Source organism: Brachypodium distachyon, chromosome 3, assembly GCF_000005505.3.
Source record: "Brachypodium distachyon strain Bd21 chromosome 3, Brachypodium_distachyon_v3.0, whole genome shotgun sequence".
NCBI classification, from domain to species: domain Eukaryota; kingdom Viridiplantae; phylum Streptophyta; class Magnoliopsida; order Poales; family Poaceae; genus Brachypodium; species Brachypodium distachyon.
The window spans coordinates 48,717,147-48,731,918 of record NC_016133.3 but is presented as its reverse complement, the minus strand read 5'-3'; the positions used below and the strand labels follow the sequence as shown (position 1 = coordinate 48,731,918).

At 42.0% G+C, this 14,772-nt stretch overlaps 2 protein-coding genes across 5 annotated transcripts; one reads left to right on the top strand and one right to left on the bottom strand.

Annotated features, from left to right (window-relative positions):
- Positions 1 to 96: 96 nt before the first annotated feature.
- On the bottom strand, positions 97 to 4,691 carry LOC100821732 (glycerophosphodiester phosphodiesterase GDPDL3). Its single transcript, XM_024462372.1, has 9 exons — positions 4,300 to 4,691; positions 3,310 to 3,597; positions 3,064 to 3,179; positions 2,480 to 2,978; positions 2,205 to 2,243; positions 1,833 to 2,120; positions 1,476 to 1,615; positions 724 to 1,222; positions 97 to 623 (listed from the first exon to the last, which is right to left on the bottom strand). Exons 1-9 carry the CDS (start codon positions 4,406 to 4,408, stop codon positions 352 to 354), a joined length of 2,250 nt encoding a protein of 749 aa, XP_024318140.1. The 5' UTR covers positions 4,409 to 4,691; the 3' UTR covers positions 97 to 351.
- A 4,962-nt stretch (positions 4,692 to 9,653) lies between these two features.
- LOC100821426 (fimbrin-5) lies at positions 9,654 to 14,525 on the top strand. 4 transcript variants are annotated; one of them, XR_731802.3, is made up of 15 exons: positions 9,654 to 10,047; positions 10,207 to 10,359; positions 10,458 to 10,631; positions 10,730 to 10,977; positions 11,089 to 11,260; positions 11,703 to 11,741; positions 11,889 to 11,960; positions 12,033 to 12,149; positions 12,395 to 12,606; positions 12,838 to 12,987; positions 13,056 to 13,255; positions 13,345 to 13,559; positions 13,640 to 13,753; positions 13,843 to 13,934; positions 14,037 to 14,176. XR_731802.3 is itself a non-coding variant. In XM_010237312.3 (15 exons), exons 2-15 carry the CDS (start codon positions 10,273 to 10,275, stop codon positions 14,253 to 14,255), a joined length of 2,094 nt encoding a protein of 697 aa, XP_010235614.1. In that variant the 5' UTR covers positions 9,655 to 10,047; positions 10,207 to 10,272; the 3' UTR covers positions 14,256 to 14,525. The 4 variants fall into 4 exon arrangements, 3 of the variants coding, with proteins under 3 accessions (XP_010235614.1, XP_003575251.1, XP_024318137.1); XM_010237312.3 differs by having other exon boundaries at positions 9,655 to 10,047; positions 13,640 to 13,736; positions 14,037 to 14,525; XM_003575203.4 differs by having other exon boundaries at positions 9,657 to 10,047; positions 13,402 to 13,559; positions 13,640 to 13,736; positions 14,037 to 14,525.
- Positions 14,526 to 14,772: the final 247 nt, after the last annotated feature.

The window sequence follows — 14,772 nt, the reverse complement described above, 5'->3', positions numbered from 1 at the left end:
TGTTCCACATCTCTGCGTTTCAGATGGAAACCACATCTGTGCAGATTGCATAACAGGATCATAATGCCTCAGATTCCTGGAGCAGAATGAAAACAGTGAAAAATGCCTGGATGGAGGCAGAAACAAGGGCACTACTGCACCACACATATGTACCAGAATGTTTGACTAGGGACCAGCACACACAGGTGCCACAAGACAAGGGTATCAAGCTGAACATCCACCCTCCCCGGAATACAGCCAGAGCAAAAAGAGAAAAATGAATCGCTACATCGAGGTGGTAAAAAGAATAGCTACTGGTAGCTCGATGCGAATTCTGGGAGCTCCTCTAACTCGTCATGTGCAATAGTACCCTCAGATCAGCAACGAAGCAAACAGCACTAGCACTGCTACAAGGATCGGGACATCGGTCCGCATTCTAGTGGCAGCGTTGGGGGGTGCTGGAGCTGTGCTGTTGTTGACAGGAGGCAGGGGTGGCTCTGCCACGTCAGAGTCCGTCAAGACCGGCATTGGTGACATTGCTGGTGGCAGTGCAGATGGATCACTGATGGTCCCAACGAGGCCGCCTCGCTGGGGAGGCTGCATGAACAATGGAGTCTTCTTTCCCATGTTCTTGCAGGAGTTCACTGCAGAAATTAAATTCAAGTTGCAGTTTTAGCAAATAATACATTGAAAACTGGTTAAGAAAGGATGCGGCACTGCATGAAAATGTTGACAAGAACATACATTTGTATCTGTGAGCTGTCCCAGGGAAATCAGTGATGACCCCATCCACTCCACCTCCATCTCCATCTTTCTGCACATACGCATTAATCTGTGCTGTGGCGTCTGAGAAGAAGTCATATGGTTGAGAAACAAACTCATTCATAAGCAGATAAACGTAAACCGGAAGGCCAGCAGACTGCAGGGACTTGACAACAGGATTTGTCTGGTTTATCAAAAATTTATTGGCCGCTGGATAAATGGACATGGCACTAACAGAAACAGCATCAGCAAACTTCTTAATATCGGCAAGGGAGGAAGGTGCAGCATCTTTGACATCTTCATCGATCATGTAGACAAGGTTATACTTGGTTTGCTGCCTGAACTTCATTAGAACTGAGCTGTTTGTTGACTGGATCATGACTTTCTGGGCGGTCTGTTTGCTGTAACCAGAGTCATCAAGAGCTTTGATCACTGCATCTACCACACCAAACCCAAGTTTCTCTGCCATGAATGAAGCACGCTGCAAAAGTCCAAGAGGGAAGTAAACCGAGACTGAAATAAGCACCGCACTAACTTGCTACAACTCTAGAATAAAGGTCTATCTCTTTTAATTGATAATGTTCGTACTTTGTTTTCTGCTAGTCAACTCAATAAAAGAATATGGAACAGTACATTCAAGCCTCATCCAGAAGCCAACGCTCTGAGTTAGCACACTACCACTAAAATATAGGTTTGCACTATATGCTTCCTATTTCCCATATTTAAATACATACCTCCACAGTAATCATAATTCCTGACAAATCCTTGTCTTTTGCAAAAGCCAAGAAGTCTGACAATTTCATGAAGTTTCCTGCATTCCTGTTTCTGGGATTTCTGTATGTGTTATACTTGCTCATTGGGTTTGATATCGTAGCTGTAAAAATGAAAATGTCAGCGTTGTAATACATACTTGACGACTGCAAGGAACTTCATAGATGCGCCATGAATTGTTCACCAGATGATTGGTTGTACTACAATCAAATGACATGGTGTAATTGTACATACATAATTTAATGCCTACAAAAGTGTTCTTATCTGCATAGGAATACAGAAATCAGACTTACTTAAAAAAAAGGTTCAGGTTGACTTACGCTTCAGGTTCTTTGCGATGTCCTCCCAAGTGAGGTTGAAGGTATATACTCCAGCATCAGCCTTAATATCTTTTATGATAACAGCTTCAGAAGCAAATTGTGAAGTTACAACATTAGTAACGTCCTTCAGGTCAATGGAACTCATGCATATTGGTATGCCATCTTTTGTCACTTGAACAGCACAGTCAATGACATCTGCGCCGTCAGCAACTGCTTTTTGATAAGCTAGGTCAGTGCAGTCAGGGTAGTCACCACTAGCTCCATTGTGGGAGATAACAAGAGGTGCCCCTGTAATGTAAATATGAACGCTGGAGGTCAATGTTAGTTCTAAATTGAGGAGTTCAAATGGAAGATGGAAGGAAGCAGGTGTACCATGATCTCGGTTGCTGCCGTTCAGGTTATGAAAACAATCTGCAGGGACAAAATATGAACCAATTGGTTAAGACCTGAGAAGTCATGATCCAAATTATATTTTCCAACTGGTTCAAACATATGAATGCTAAAACTTGAAAGTGGGTTGTTTTCATGATTTGAACAGATTTAATACTAGGTGAAAGATCATCCTGACCAAGTGGCCAGCTTGGGCACGTGAGTTTCCTGAAGGGACATTTACAGCATCGTTAAGAAATGATTGAAGGTGGACTCACCAATGGCCGTTGAAGGAGTACTGGGGAAGTCAGTCACAACACCATCAACAGAGAAGGCACCGTTGTCAATGAAGCTAAGATATTCTGCTAATGGATCATAGCTATAGTTATAGCTGAACGTAAAGTCGTTGGCAAAATCAGCAGCATAAATTTCTAGGCCTGCCGTATGAGCATCATCAACGACTGAAGTATGTGGCTTAAGATAATTATCTGCAGTTACAGGCAAGATATAGTGTTTGGGGACAAGTATTCCAGATGCAAAAGTCTTGATGAATGTTAGATTTTTCAGCATTGAGCCATATGTCTGATTTGTAGATGGCTCAGCAGTGCCTTCATCAAGGAAGCGGAACACAAGCTTTGTCTTCTTGCTAACTCTTCCAAGTAAGCTTTTGAGGATAGTCACTTCAGGAGATGAGATGTAGTCAACAGTGTATTGCTTTGACAAAGACAAGATATAGCTTCTCATGCTCAGATTAAACTGGCTGTAGAAACTGTCATGCTGAGTTTTGCACAAACCAGACAAACCGTCAGAGGAGAATCAATTAAATGGTAGTACACTTAATGAAATCAAAGTTTTGCCGCACCTGAAGATTTAGCCAAACAGCAGGAGCCTTAAATTGTGCAATTACAGCTTCGACAGGAACTATTAGGAGGCCTCCACCATCATATCTCTCTGAACGAGATGACACCGATTGCCTCACTGCAATAAGTATTAAATTGGGGTCAACGAGAAAAAGCAACTGAGTTAATCAATTCATAGAAAGATGCAATCAAAATGCTCAAAACATTGTTAGACCACAAAGCACAAACGGAAGCACAATTGCACTTACGAAATACTTTTCCCAGGTCAGTGTCTTTATAGTCCACAGAGAACCACCCCGTGACAGATACACCGTTCACATTGTAGGTCTTCTTCCCCTTGGGGAAAGCATTGGATATGCTTGTGCAGCTCTCCATTTGTATGTCCGGAAGGCAGATGCCAGAGCCATCCTTGGTCAACCGAACATCACACCACACGGCTGAATCCTGAGAGATAGTTGCAAACAGATAAGCGTTCTCACTCGAATCAGGAAATAGGCCTGAGAAACCGCCCTTCGCGATGATTGCCGGAGGATCTCCTGAAATAATGAGATGACTGCTGAGCTCGAGGACGGCCAGGAATAGTGGATGGCAAGTATGTATTGCCATAGCAAAAACTCCGTAACCAAAACTACCAGGCTAATAGTATGCAATCGTAATTGATATACGGAGTATTATTTTTTCGAGGACAAGTAATTGATATACCAACAAGGAAAATACTCACTGAAGTTGATACCCACCGAACACCGAATTTGACAAAGAATCCCCTGCTCCATCAAGCAGTCGATGAACAGTAAACGCCTACAGCTAGTGATTAAGCTAATCTATCACTATGAGAAGTAAATGAGCACAGACTATGCCATCAAAATTAGTCACAAAGATGTTGCTATCGCATCCTAACAAAATGTCATTCAGCTGAAAAGGCTACCACCTACCCTCCCCGATGTTTAGAAGGGAGAAAAGGGGCATCATGGCCGGGCCCAAGCTTCCAATCAGAAATCTCAAGACTTCCGCGGGACCATTTTTGTTGAAGAAACAATCGATTGAGCAAGACTGGGCACTTGCCTCATCCTAATCCTGAAGATCCAACCCATAGAGCGAAACAGAACCAAAATCGCAAGCAAGATGTGATCTTTCGAACTAAAAATGTAGATATCAACCCAGATCAGAATCAGATCGCAGACGCACATACTACCAGAACTAACAAGAAACGCAAGGAAGTGCAGCGAGCATCAGCATACCACTCAGCGTCTTCCAGGTCGAGCCTTTCTGCGCAGCGGCCGAGCCCAGCGAGACCAGCACCAGCAGCAGTGAGCCAAGAACGGAGCAGGCATGGCCGCTCCTCCCCATTGCAGACCACCACCAGAAGCAGCTCCAAGAACACTGCTAGCTCCAGGCTCCCTCCAAGAACACGCCCCGGCGGGGGGAGACGGAGAAGAAGCGAATAAAACGAGCCAAGAAATTCTCGGGAGGAGGAAGGTGGCAATGCGCGTACGGCGGCCGCGTTGGGATTTTAACACCGGTAGAGACAAAAGAAATGGAGACGCGGGGGGCGATGCTGCTGCTGAGCTGTGTGCCTGTGTGCTGAGGCCAACAGGAGAAGGTGGCATCAGATGGGGAGAAGGAGGAGGTCAAAAAAGCGTGATCCCCTTCCTACTAATTCTACCCCAAAACAACATTTCTCCGTCTCCATAAATCTTCGCCATTCTCCCTTCTACGGGAACGAGCCCAGTGATGAGGTCAAGTGTTCACATTTTCTTCCATTCGGTTTAATGATTATACGGAACTTTGGACAATACATGGTCTTTGTGAGCAACTTTGACCATTAATATATTTTCATAAATACAATATTCGCTGAATGCATGGTAACCGTATCTATTTAATTTGCTTATTTACTCATTTCTCTCTGTCTCAATCCTGCTAATTAATTAAACTTTTAAATGAGTACAATCACAAATTTCCTTGCTTTTCCTATTTTGAAATAGACCAGCGTTGTTCCATTATCTTTCTTAACTAGATGGTGCCCCGCACGTTGTTGCGGAAATTTTTAGTTAGCATACGTGAGTGAAATTCAGTAGCAACGAAAGAGTATTCAAAACTAAAACTATATATGAAATTGTATGATAGATTCTTTGCTTAGCGAGGATAGCTTGATAAAAAAAATAGCATGCATGTGCAAAAAATATGAGTTTCCCACTAAATTGGTGTGAACATATTAATGACATGATGATGTGGCATGCTTGAATGTTGAGAGAAATCAAGTAGTGGGTTTCTCCTATTTAGATATCCCCTCCATTTCACAAAGGTTGGCGTATTTTGTTTCGTTAACACAATGCTTTGACCAATGATAACTCTATTAATATGTGTTTTTACATACATGAAATTTATATCGATAGATTCATCTTTAAAAGTTCTTTCTAATAATCATGATTTTGTATCATATATGTTACATATTAATAAAGTAATTTTTGATCAAAATCTTGTCTTAACGAAACAAAATACGCCAATCTTTGTGAAAAAGAGAGATTATAGAAGATTATACTTCCACGCCATAATTTTGCTTAGTTTGCACATTATAGATTGGACTATACTCCCTCTATCACATATTAAGTGACTCAAATTTGTCTAAAAATGGACGTATTTATGTACTAAAATACGTCTAAATACATGTAATATTTTGGCACTTAATTAATATGTGACAGAGGGGGTATTACAAACAGGGGTGGCTCCCTGAAAAAAGGGCGTGCCCGGAATAGCAACACTTGGTGGGAAATAAATTGTCGTCGAATACAAAATTATAAACTTTTTTCGTTCGGGCTTAAAAGCAATGCATAAGACCATTTTTCGGTGTGTTGCTCTCTATTTGTCGTGTAGGAGATCACCAGTATGGCTGTGTGCATCGATCAATGCGAAGGCCTAGGGGCTTCCCTCCTTTCCGAAAAAAAATATAATGTAAATTATGTACTACAAAAATTATACCATTAGAAAATAAAACATTTGAAGTTTCTAAAATACTCCTTTCATTTCAAAATAAATACTCCTATTTATTTGACAATGTATTGATACAGAATTTTTTTTTTCAAATTTGCTATTGAGAAGTCACATGTCTTTAGTTAGAGATGTGTTAACTGATTTTTAAGGATTTTTTATTAAGAATCAGGCGATTGAAGACTAGCCAAACTTCCCTTTTTTTTAATACGCAGCCACGCAGGAGTAACTTTTAGTCCGTAGCACTCGAATGAATCCGTAAAAGATTGCCTATCGACATGTTAGTTTGTGATGGATGATGCGGGCCGACCGCGAACGGTAAGCACGTCTTATTCGGAGTCCACTGTGATTGATTGGAGGCATGCAAGCTCTGGACTCTGGACTGGACACCGATCGCAACATCGCCGAATGGAAGCTCGGTAGGAGTAGCATGCATGGCCGCTCGTCTTTTGCGGCAGCCCGTGCTGTCCGTTAATTGCGCTTGTGCAAGGAGGCGGCGGTAAACGGGGATTGGTTGGTTGGTTTTTTTATTGCCACATTTGCCATGTGCTACAGTGGTAGGATTGGTTGGTTGGTTGGGAGCCTTTCTTTTTTCCCTAACTCCGATATCCTTTAATTTTGTAGGCGGCCGGCCGTTGGCCCGCACGCAGGCCTTGACTCCTTGAACGGCGTACTCACGCTGCCATGCTCTGCTCTTCTCTTCCCCCACACACCTCGTTCCCGGAGAAAAACAGAGGGATCGGCTGTGAACATTTGAAGCACCCAGTTGCGACGATTTTGAAAATCATGTAGTACTACCATCATTATTATTGTCACGAAGAGAAAAATTAAAAGTAAACGTCCTCAAAAAAATTAAATTAAAAGTAAGCAACTGTAGCATTTCCAAAAACGACACGCGGGTATAAAGGGTCGCCAGGTCCTGCCTTGGGCTAGAAATGCTGCTGCTCTCGCAATGCGCTGCCAGCCCCTCATGATACTCGGTCCAATTTTGCTGCGTGCTGGAAAGAGATAGAGATAGAGGCAAGTTTTCCATACAGAGGAAATAATAAGAACAAGACAGGGGGAAATGCGTACAGCTCATGCCAGGCGAGCCAGACACCGGCACGGAACAAAAACCTCATCCCACATGACGCCCATGTTCTGAAGGGCCCCACCTCCGCGTAGTCTATTCCATCAGGCCGGATGCCTCGCCGTGGGCCCCACAGCACAGGCCCAATCTAGTACTCCTCCGAGGCGTGACTGGGGCCAGCCGGCTCGCCCTTCTATTACCAGTGGCGCCGCGTATAAGCACCGTCTGGTCTGGCTTTGGACCGTGCCCAATTCCGGTGCGTGTGTTGCGTGGACTGGGTGCTGTGCGCCTGCGAGGCAGAACCGTGTTCCGGTGAGAGAGAGTCACCGTGGGGACGGGTCCATGCATGGGAGCTGGAATTTGCTGGGCGCAAAGTCGTGACGGCGATAGGGGCCTGTGCTGGCCTGCACTTCGCTACAGTACGGGCGTTTGTCGCGCGTACCACGACGTCGATGGTTCCTTCCTTCGTTCCGCAGTGTTTGGTTTGGTGGTACCGGAACTAGTCAGATTTGATATTGCATTATTAAAAAAAAATTGAACCGATTTATTAAATTTGATTGTACCGGAACTAGCCAACGAGCTACGGGACTCCAAGGGCCGGTACAAAAATGAGCGTCTATTTTTCAGTCGACTTAAAATTAGCAGTGGTTATTTTTCATCGTATGTACTTATGTGATTGGGTCAGACGGTTGTTCTCATCGATAATCATAACCATCCGATTAAAATTTTCTCATCATTCGTATTTGTATGAATCTTGCATGAATCTTGGTGATTCAATCAGATTGTTGTTATCATCGATTTAAAAATAGTTATTTCTCAGTCAACATGAAAATAGCAAAACCGATGGATCCATGCAACAAAAGAGAAGGGAGGGTTCAAATCAAAGCACTGACGAAAATTGCCCTTCTATTTCGGTCTTCCGAGTCATCAATTTGATCAACTAAAATGTACTCTTCCCATCCCAAAAATAGGGTTTATAAGTTTTGTTGATTGTCAGTTTTTCTGAAGTTTGACCCTTATAGCAAAACATATCAACCAATACAATGTCCAACCAAGATAGCATGAAAATATACTTCACAATGGACCTTTTTTTTTAGAATCTACTTCACAATGGACCTAATGATGTTCATTTGACACCATAGATGTTGATATTTTTTGTTATAAGTTTGGTCAAACCATAAAATGTTTGACAGCCAACGAGTTATATGCCATGCATTTTGGAACAGAGGGAGTATTATATTGCATAAAAGTATATTGTTAGAATCTTCATCGGATGAACTTTGTAATGAATATAGCTCATATTTTTTATGAACTTTGTTCCGTAAAAAAGCTAATGTAATATTTTTTTCTCATCTATTTCATAATATAGCTCATTTTTCTCTTGACTCCCGCACCCGGTCAATAATTTTTTACACCCATTTACTCTAAAACTAATATGAATCGTTAGCCACTGTAAACGAGAGTTGTATTTGTCCAAATGCATAAATCTAGACGAGCTCTGTTAAGGAACAAAGGAAGTACTTGTTTGGTCATATAACTCATATCGGTTAGTTAATTTGGTGACTTAATTAGGGACACGAGCAGGTCTTATAAACCTGAACGAAGAGGATATATAATTTGGCGTATAATCATTTCTGGGTGGGTGAAGAGATGCATATCGTCACTCGGCTACGGTACATATTTTTGGGTGAATTGGCGGATTTGCCGTGATGTTGCCTCACTTGCCTGAAGTTTGACTCGATAATTGGGTTCCAGAGAACCGCATGCATGGGCAACGCCGATCGTCTTTAACGCCGTTGCAAGTTGCAACTCCTTCCTCTGTTAATTAAAGGTGCGGGCGGCGGTTGTGCCCCGCCGTCGTCAGAGGCCGGGAACGCCAGACAACCATGTCTCGATCCTAGCCGGGGCACCACACGCAGAAAGAGGGCCGATCCATCGACGAGGTAGGGCGCATTGGGGGCTACGTACGACACACACGCTATAGCAAACAACCGCACGGGATGGGACCGGCCATCAATTGAACCAGATAGGTTGTTGTTATGCAGATCATAACCGTTCTTAATTACAGTTCCCTTCAATCCGGATGTGACCCTTAATCAGTTTGCAGTGGCCGGACACATGCATGCTCAGAGGTAAAGCGCAGGATGGAGGTACTTTGAGCACGTGACTAGTGAGGCACCGCCTCCTGTGCCTCCACGATATGTGCGCGGTGCCGCGGTGAATAGAAGTCAACTGTGAAAAATAGTCACTCGATTATAAAAGCATGTGCTATTTTCATGTAAATTACGGATTCAATCAGTCTACGACGAATATGTCCCAGAAGCCCGGAAGGTTAATCGGGTGTTTTTTTTAGAGCGGTTATAAACTCAGCTCAGATCTTTTTAGAAAAAAAAAGGTAAACTCAGCCCATTTGACTTCGGTTTGCCCGGAAACGCCCATGAGAATGAAGCCCACGTATGCTGACCAGACATTCAGGTGTACTTCACCTATTGGGAATTGGTCCCATAAAAAAACCCATTGGGAATTTGCTTGGCACAAGCAGTAGTGTTCTGTGCGAAAAACAAAAAGCACTAGTACTAGTATTATTTCCTGGTCACAAAAAGGAAAAGAAAAGACGGTGCTCTTCCGTCTTCTCCATCGGCGAGGAGGAGGAGGATGCAGTGAGTCCGTCGAAGCTTCAGGTTCTAAGATTAGCCATTTGCTTTTCTATTCTAGGCATCTGCGGGCAGCCAAAAAAGGAGCCACCTTTTTAGCTTCTCCCTATTCCTATGGCTCCCTGCAATCCAACCACACGCCCGCTTCCCCTTAGTTCTTGGGGTTCGCTTCGGACCTGGGAGCAATGCATGCGGAGTGAATAGCTTGGGCGCTGGAGCAAGGAAGACAGGAAGAAAGAAGATCAAATAATCTTTTGAAAGAGATATTCCTCAGAAAGGTTGGCGATGATCTGTTGTGGGGGATTTTCCTTGCAAGTGCAATTATCCTTTTCTGTGTTGATGCATCTATTGCAAAACTGACGCCCAATTGATCAGGGGTTGGTGGTAATTATTAGTCACAGCAATTCAAGATTGTTATTCGATTATTTTTATTCTAGGTCTCCAATAACCGCCGAATTGGTGCAAGAAGTAATTTGGCACAGGAGATCTGAAATTGGAAGACAATGTCTAACTTCGTCGGTGTTCTTGTCTCCGATCCATGGCTCCAGAGCCAGTTCACCCAAGTGCAGCTCCGAACGCTCAAAACAAAAGTAAGCACTTGTGATAGCACTTTTCACGAATTTCCAAAGTAGGTTGGTTTCCACAATTGTTTCATGGCAATGCTGCCTCTTGTGTTTCACTGTAATAGTTTGTGTCTGCAAAGAAGTCGGATGCCGATATTGTAGCTATAAAGGATTTGCCGCCGGTGATGGAGAAGCTTAGGGGCATCCATGAGGTTCTATCTGAGGAAGAGATAAGCAATTTTTTGAGCGAGTCTTACCCCGATACGAGCCAAACAATTGAATTTGAGACGTTCCTCAGGGTACAGTGGATCATCTTGGCTTATCTTCCGTTGATTCTACATTTTAGTTTCTGTATGTAAAGAATTTCGTTGAATGGTACAATCTTGCAATTATCCAGGAGTACTTAAGTCTCCAAGCAAAGGGGGCCAGCAAATCAGGAGGCAAAAAGAAACTGAAGGGATCGGTGTCATTTTTGAAGGCCTCCACCACTACTCTCTTGCACGTTATTAATGAGTCTGAAAAAACTTCTTACGTAAATCATATAAATAATTTTCTGGGAGAGGATATTTTCCTGAAGAATTTCTTGCCATTGGATCCAGAATCAAACGATATATTTAATCTTGTTCGGGATGGTGTACTACTTTGGTAAGATGTTCTTCTGAATGCTCAGCATCTTCCTTTAGTAGTTCCTTTTGATTTGTTAATTGTTATGCCAATCTGCTAAGATAGCTATTCCTTTGCCGTATACTGAATCAGCAAGTTAATCAATGTTGCTGTTCCGGGCACAATAGATGAGAGAGCAATCAATACAAAGAAGGATCCTAATCCATGGGAGAGGAATGAGAACCACACCCTCTGTCTCAACTCTGCAAAGGCCATTGGTTGTACCATTGTTAACATTGGGACACAGGATCTGATTGAAGCTAGAGTATGTTTCTATGTTATTGTTGTATTAACAAAGTTTGTTAATGCATTTCATGCATTATTTTTTTGTTACTATGGAATAATTCAACTTGATATGACTCTTCCTTGTATTCCTATCTAAGTTTGAAGTTTGAACTAGTAAAACAGTATTTTTTTTTCGAAAAAAAGTAAAACAGTATATCATATAAGATTGTATTTCAAGGAAGGGTAAATATGTTGTAATGTTGTTTTACTAGGTTATGCATATCTTGAAATGCAACGTAGGCAACTATAAATTTGAATGAATGTTTGCGGAGCATTTCATGTCGAGGCTCTTAATTTTTTTAGTATTAACCAATTCTTGGACAAAGAAAACTGTTATCACTTATCAGTATGGTAGCCAATCTATCTCTTATTATTACTGAATCATCATTTTACTTGTACGACTGATCTTTTCTTTTTTGCAGCCTCATCTAGTTCTTGGTTTATTATCCCAAATCATAAAGGTGTGTGATATAACAACCATTAGTATGTTAATTATACTCGATAAAATCTTCAGCAATACATTATAACTAGAGCTGTGGTGAATACTACATTATCTGCTAACATGTATGGTGAGTTTTTTCCTATTTGTTTTGTTGGACTTTCTGCAGATACAACTTTTAGCTGATTTAAATCTGAAGAAAACACCTCAGTTGTTGGAGTTGGTGGCTGATAATAGCAAGGTTTGAACCATCAAGAACTTGTATGTGCGTGCATGTGCATTAACAATAATTATAATGCATGATGTTATACAGGAAGCTGAAGAGCTGGTCACCTTAGCACCCGATAAGATGTTGCTCAAATGGATGAACTTCCATATAAAGAAGGCAGGGTACAAGAAAACTGTAACAAATTTCTCAACTGATGTTAAGGTATGTATATCATAGTATTCTTGGATACTAATATCAGGATGAGTCAGACCTGAACAATGCACAACCTGTAGGGCATTTGTTTTTCATATCGATGGTGAATATTATGACTTATGACATATTTATGCAAGACTGTTAAATCATTCATTCTATATCTCCACGTCATTTTAAAAAGTGCTAACACAGAATGGTGACATCTGTTGTATAGGAGTATTTGATTTCTTTCTCTCATATCTTCTGATGTACAGGATGGTGAAGCGTATGCATACCTTCTCAGTGCCCTTGCTCCAGAGCATAGCTCGACGACCATGATAGAAACTTCAGATCCTAAAGAAAGGGCAAAGAAAGTACTTGAAACCGCAGAAAAGCTTGATTGTACAAGATATGTGACATCTAAAGATATTGTTGAGGGTTCTGCAAATCTCAACTTGGCATTTGTTGCACAAATATTTCAGCAGAGGTAAGTGGAGTGACTGATCTCTCTTCTTGTCGTCCTCTAAATTGTTTTGCCCCTTAAGTTTCATGCAAGAGTACACCTAAAATATCATCAATATATTAGGATTTGTTCCATTCTTAGGTATGTCTGAAGATCAAACAAATCACACAGCCTCATAATTGCAGAAATTAGAAGTTCTAAAGCATTCCCCCTGGGTTAGCTCATAGCATGAACTGATTTGCAAATTTTGTGCAGAAACGGTCTATCATCCACCAATGTGGCTCCGGTTCAAGATACTCCCGATGATGTTGAAGCAACCAGAGAAGAGAGAGCATTTCGCTTGTGGATCAACAGTCTTGGAATTGCAACTTATGTGAACAATTTGTTTGAGGATGTTAGGACTGGGTTAGTTCCATTTTCAACAGCTGCTTAGCCTTGAAATATTTTTCTCTCTTACAGAAGTTCATTTACAGATGGGTCATGTTGGAGGTGCTTGACAAAATTTCACCAGGGTCAGTTATCTGGAAGCAAGCATCAAAACCTCCAATTATCATGCCGTTTAGAAAGGTGGAGAACTGCAACCAGGTTGTCAAAATAGGGAAGGATTTAAAATTCTCTCTTGTAAATGTAGCAGGAAATGACATTGTTCAAGGAAACAAGAAGCTAATTCTAGGTAAATCCCCACATATGTTTTAGGTTTGATCTTATTTCGGTTGCTAATTATATTTTTTATAATATTTTGTTTTAAAATTTTCTTTCCAGCTTACATGTGGCAACTCATTCGGACAAGCATCCTATTTGTTTTTATAATTTTTCCAGCTTTCCTGTGGCAACTCATGAGAACCAGCATCCTACAATTGCTAAAAAATTTGAGATCCCACTCTAAAGACAAAGAGATTACAGATGCTGACATTGTCATCTGGGCGAATAATAAGATCAAGGAATCAGGCAAAACTTCCCGTATCGAAAGCTTCAAGGTTTATCAATGTTCTCATTTTTGTTAAATTTTAGTCATGGTGTCATGGGCATGGCCTTGAGCTCTTGATTGATTATCTAGGATAAGAGCATATCAGATGGGCTGTTCTTCCTCGAGCTTCTCAGTGCTGTGCAGCCTAGGGTTGTTGATTGGGATATGGTCAAGAAGGGGGAGGATGGTGTGCACCTTGGCTCTGTCTGTACACCATTCTTGAATCATTTTGAGGTTTTCTTTCTACTTCCTGATGGTTTATGATTCTGTTCCCATTGTTTCTGTGGTTGCAGATGATGAGAAGAAGATGAACGCTACATACATCATAAGTGTCGCTAGGAAGCTTGGGTGCACCGTATTCTTGTTGCCGGAGGACATAATGGAGGTAGCTTATTGAATTCATCCATTTGATTAAATTTAAGCTTGACCTTCATTTGGTTAGACAAAGGACAGGCAGTAACTTCTGCATCTCATTTTTCCTTGGCAGGTAAATCCGAAGATGATCCTCACTCTTACTGCAAGCATCATGTACTGGAGTCTGCAGAAGCATGGACCTTACGATGGCCCTGGGCCAGCAGGACCTGAAGCGTCACAAGAAGCTCTTCCAGAGGAAGAGGAGGAAGGGGAGGAAGGGGAGGAGGTAGAAGAAGAGGAGGAGGCGGAGGAAGAAATCATTGAAGATGGTGTCTCCAATCTGACCACTTGAGGACAATGTCACATTGTTTACCAAGGATGGTTTCACTACAGGGATAGCATTACTACAGGATAGCAAACAGCAGATATCTGCAAAGAAGAAAGTTTTGGTCTTTAACTGACCATTCTTTGCACGCCGGTGAGCAACGATTCAACTTGTCTGTTTTGCTTAGATAAAATTCTGCGCCGTTGCGCGGCCTAAAGCTTGTGTAAGTTGCTCCAGTTCCTGAACTGGAAGAGTGTATAAAATCCTATCCTTTCTTATGTGTCCTCCCATTTGTTTCGGCATGGCTAGCTAGTAAAGACCTTTCCGACAGACTTTGCCGTCATGAGCGTCTCACCCAAGGCGGTCAAGCTGTCTGCAAAGGTAATGGCCGGCAAGCAAATGACCTCCTGGACAATGGTCTACAGGAAAGGTCAGGATTTCCCTCCATCAAACACGCCTTTAAGGAAGACGCTGGTCTACAAGAGTTGAGAGTTCATACCCCTGACCTCTGCGTAACCATTATGCATCCAACCAACAAAAGTAC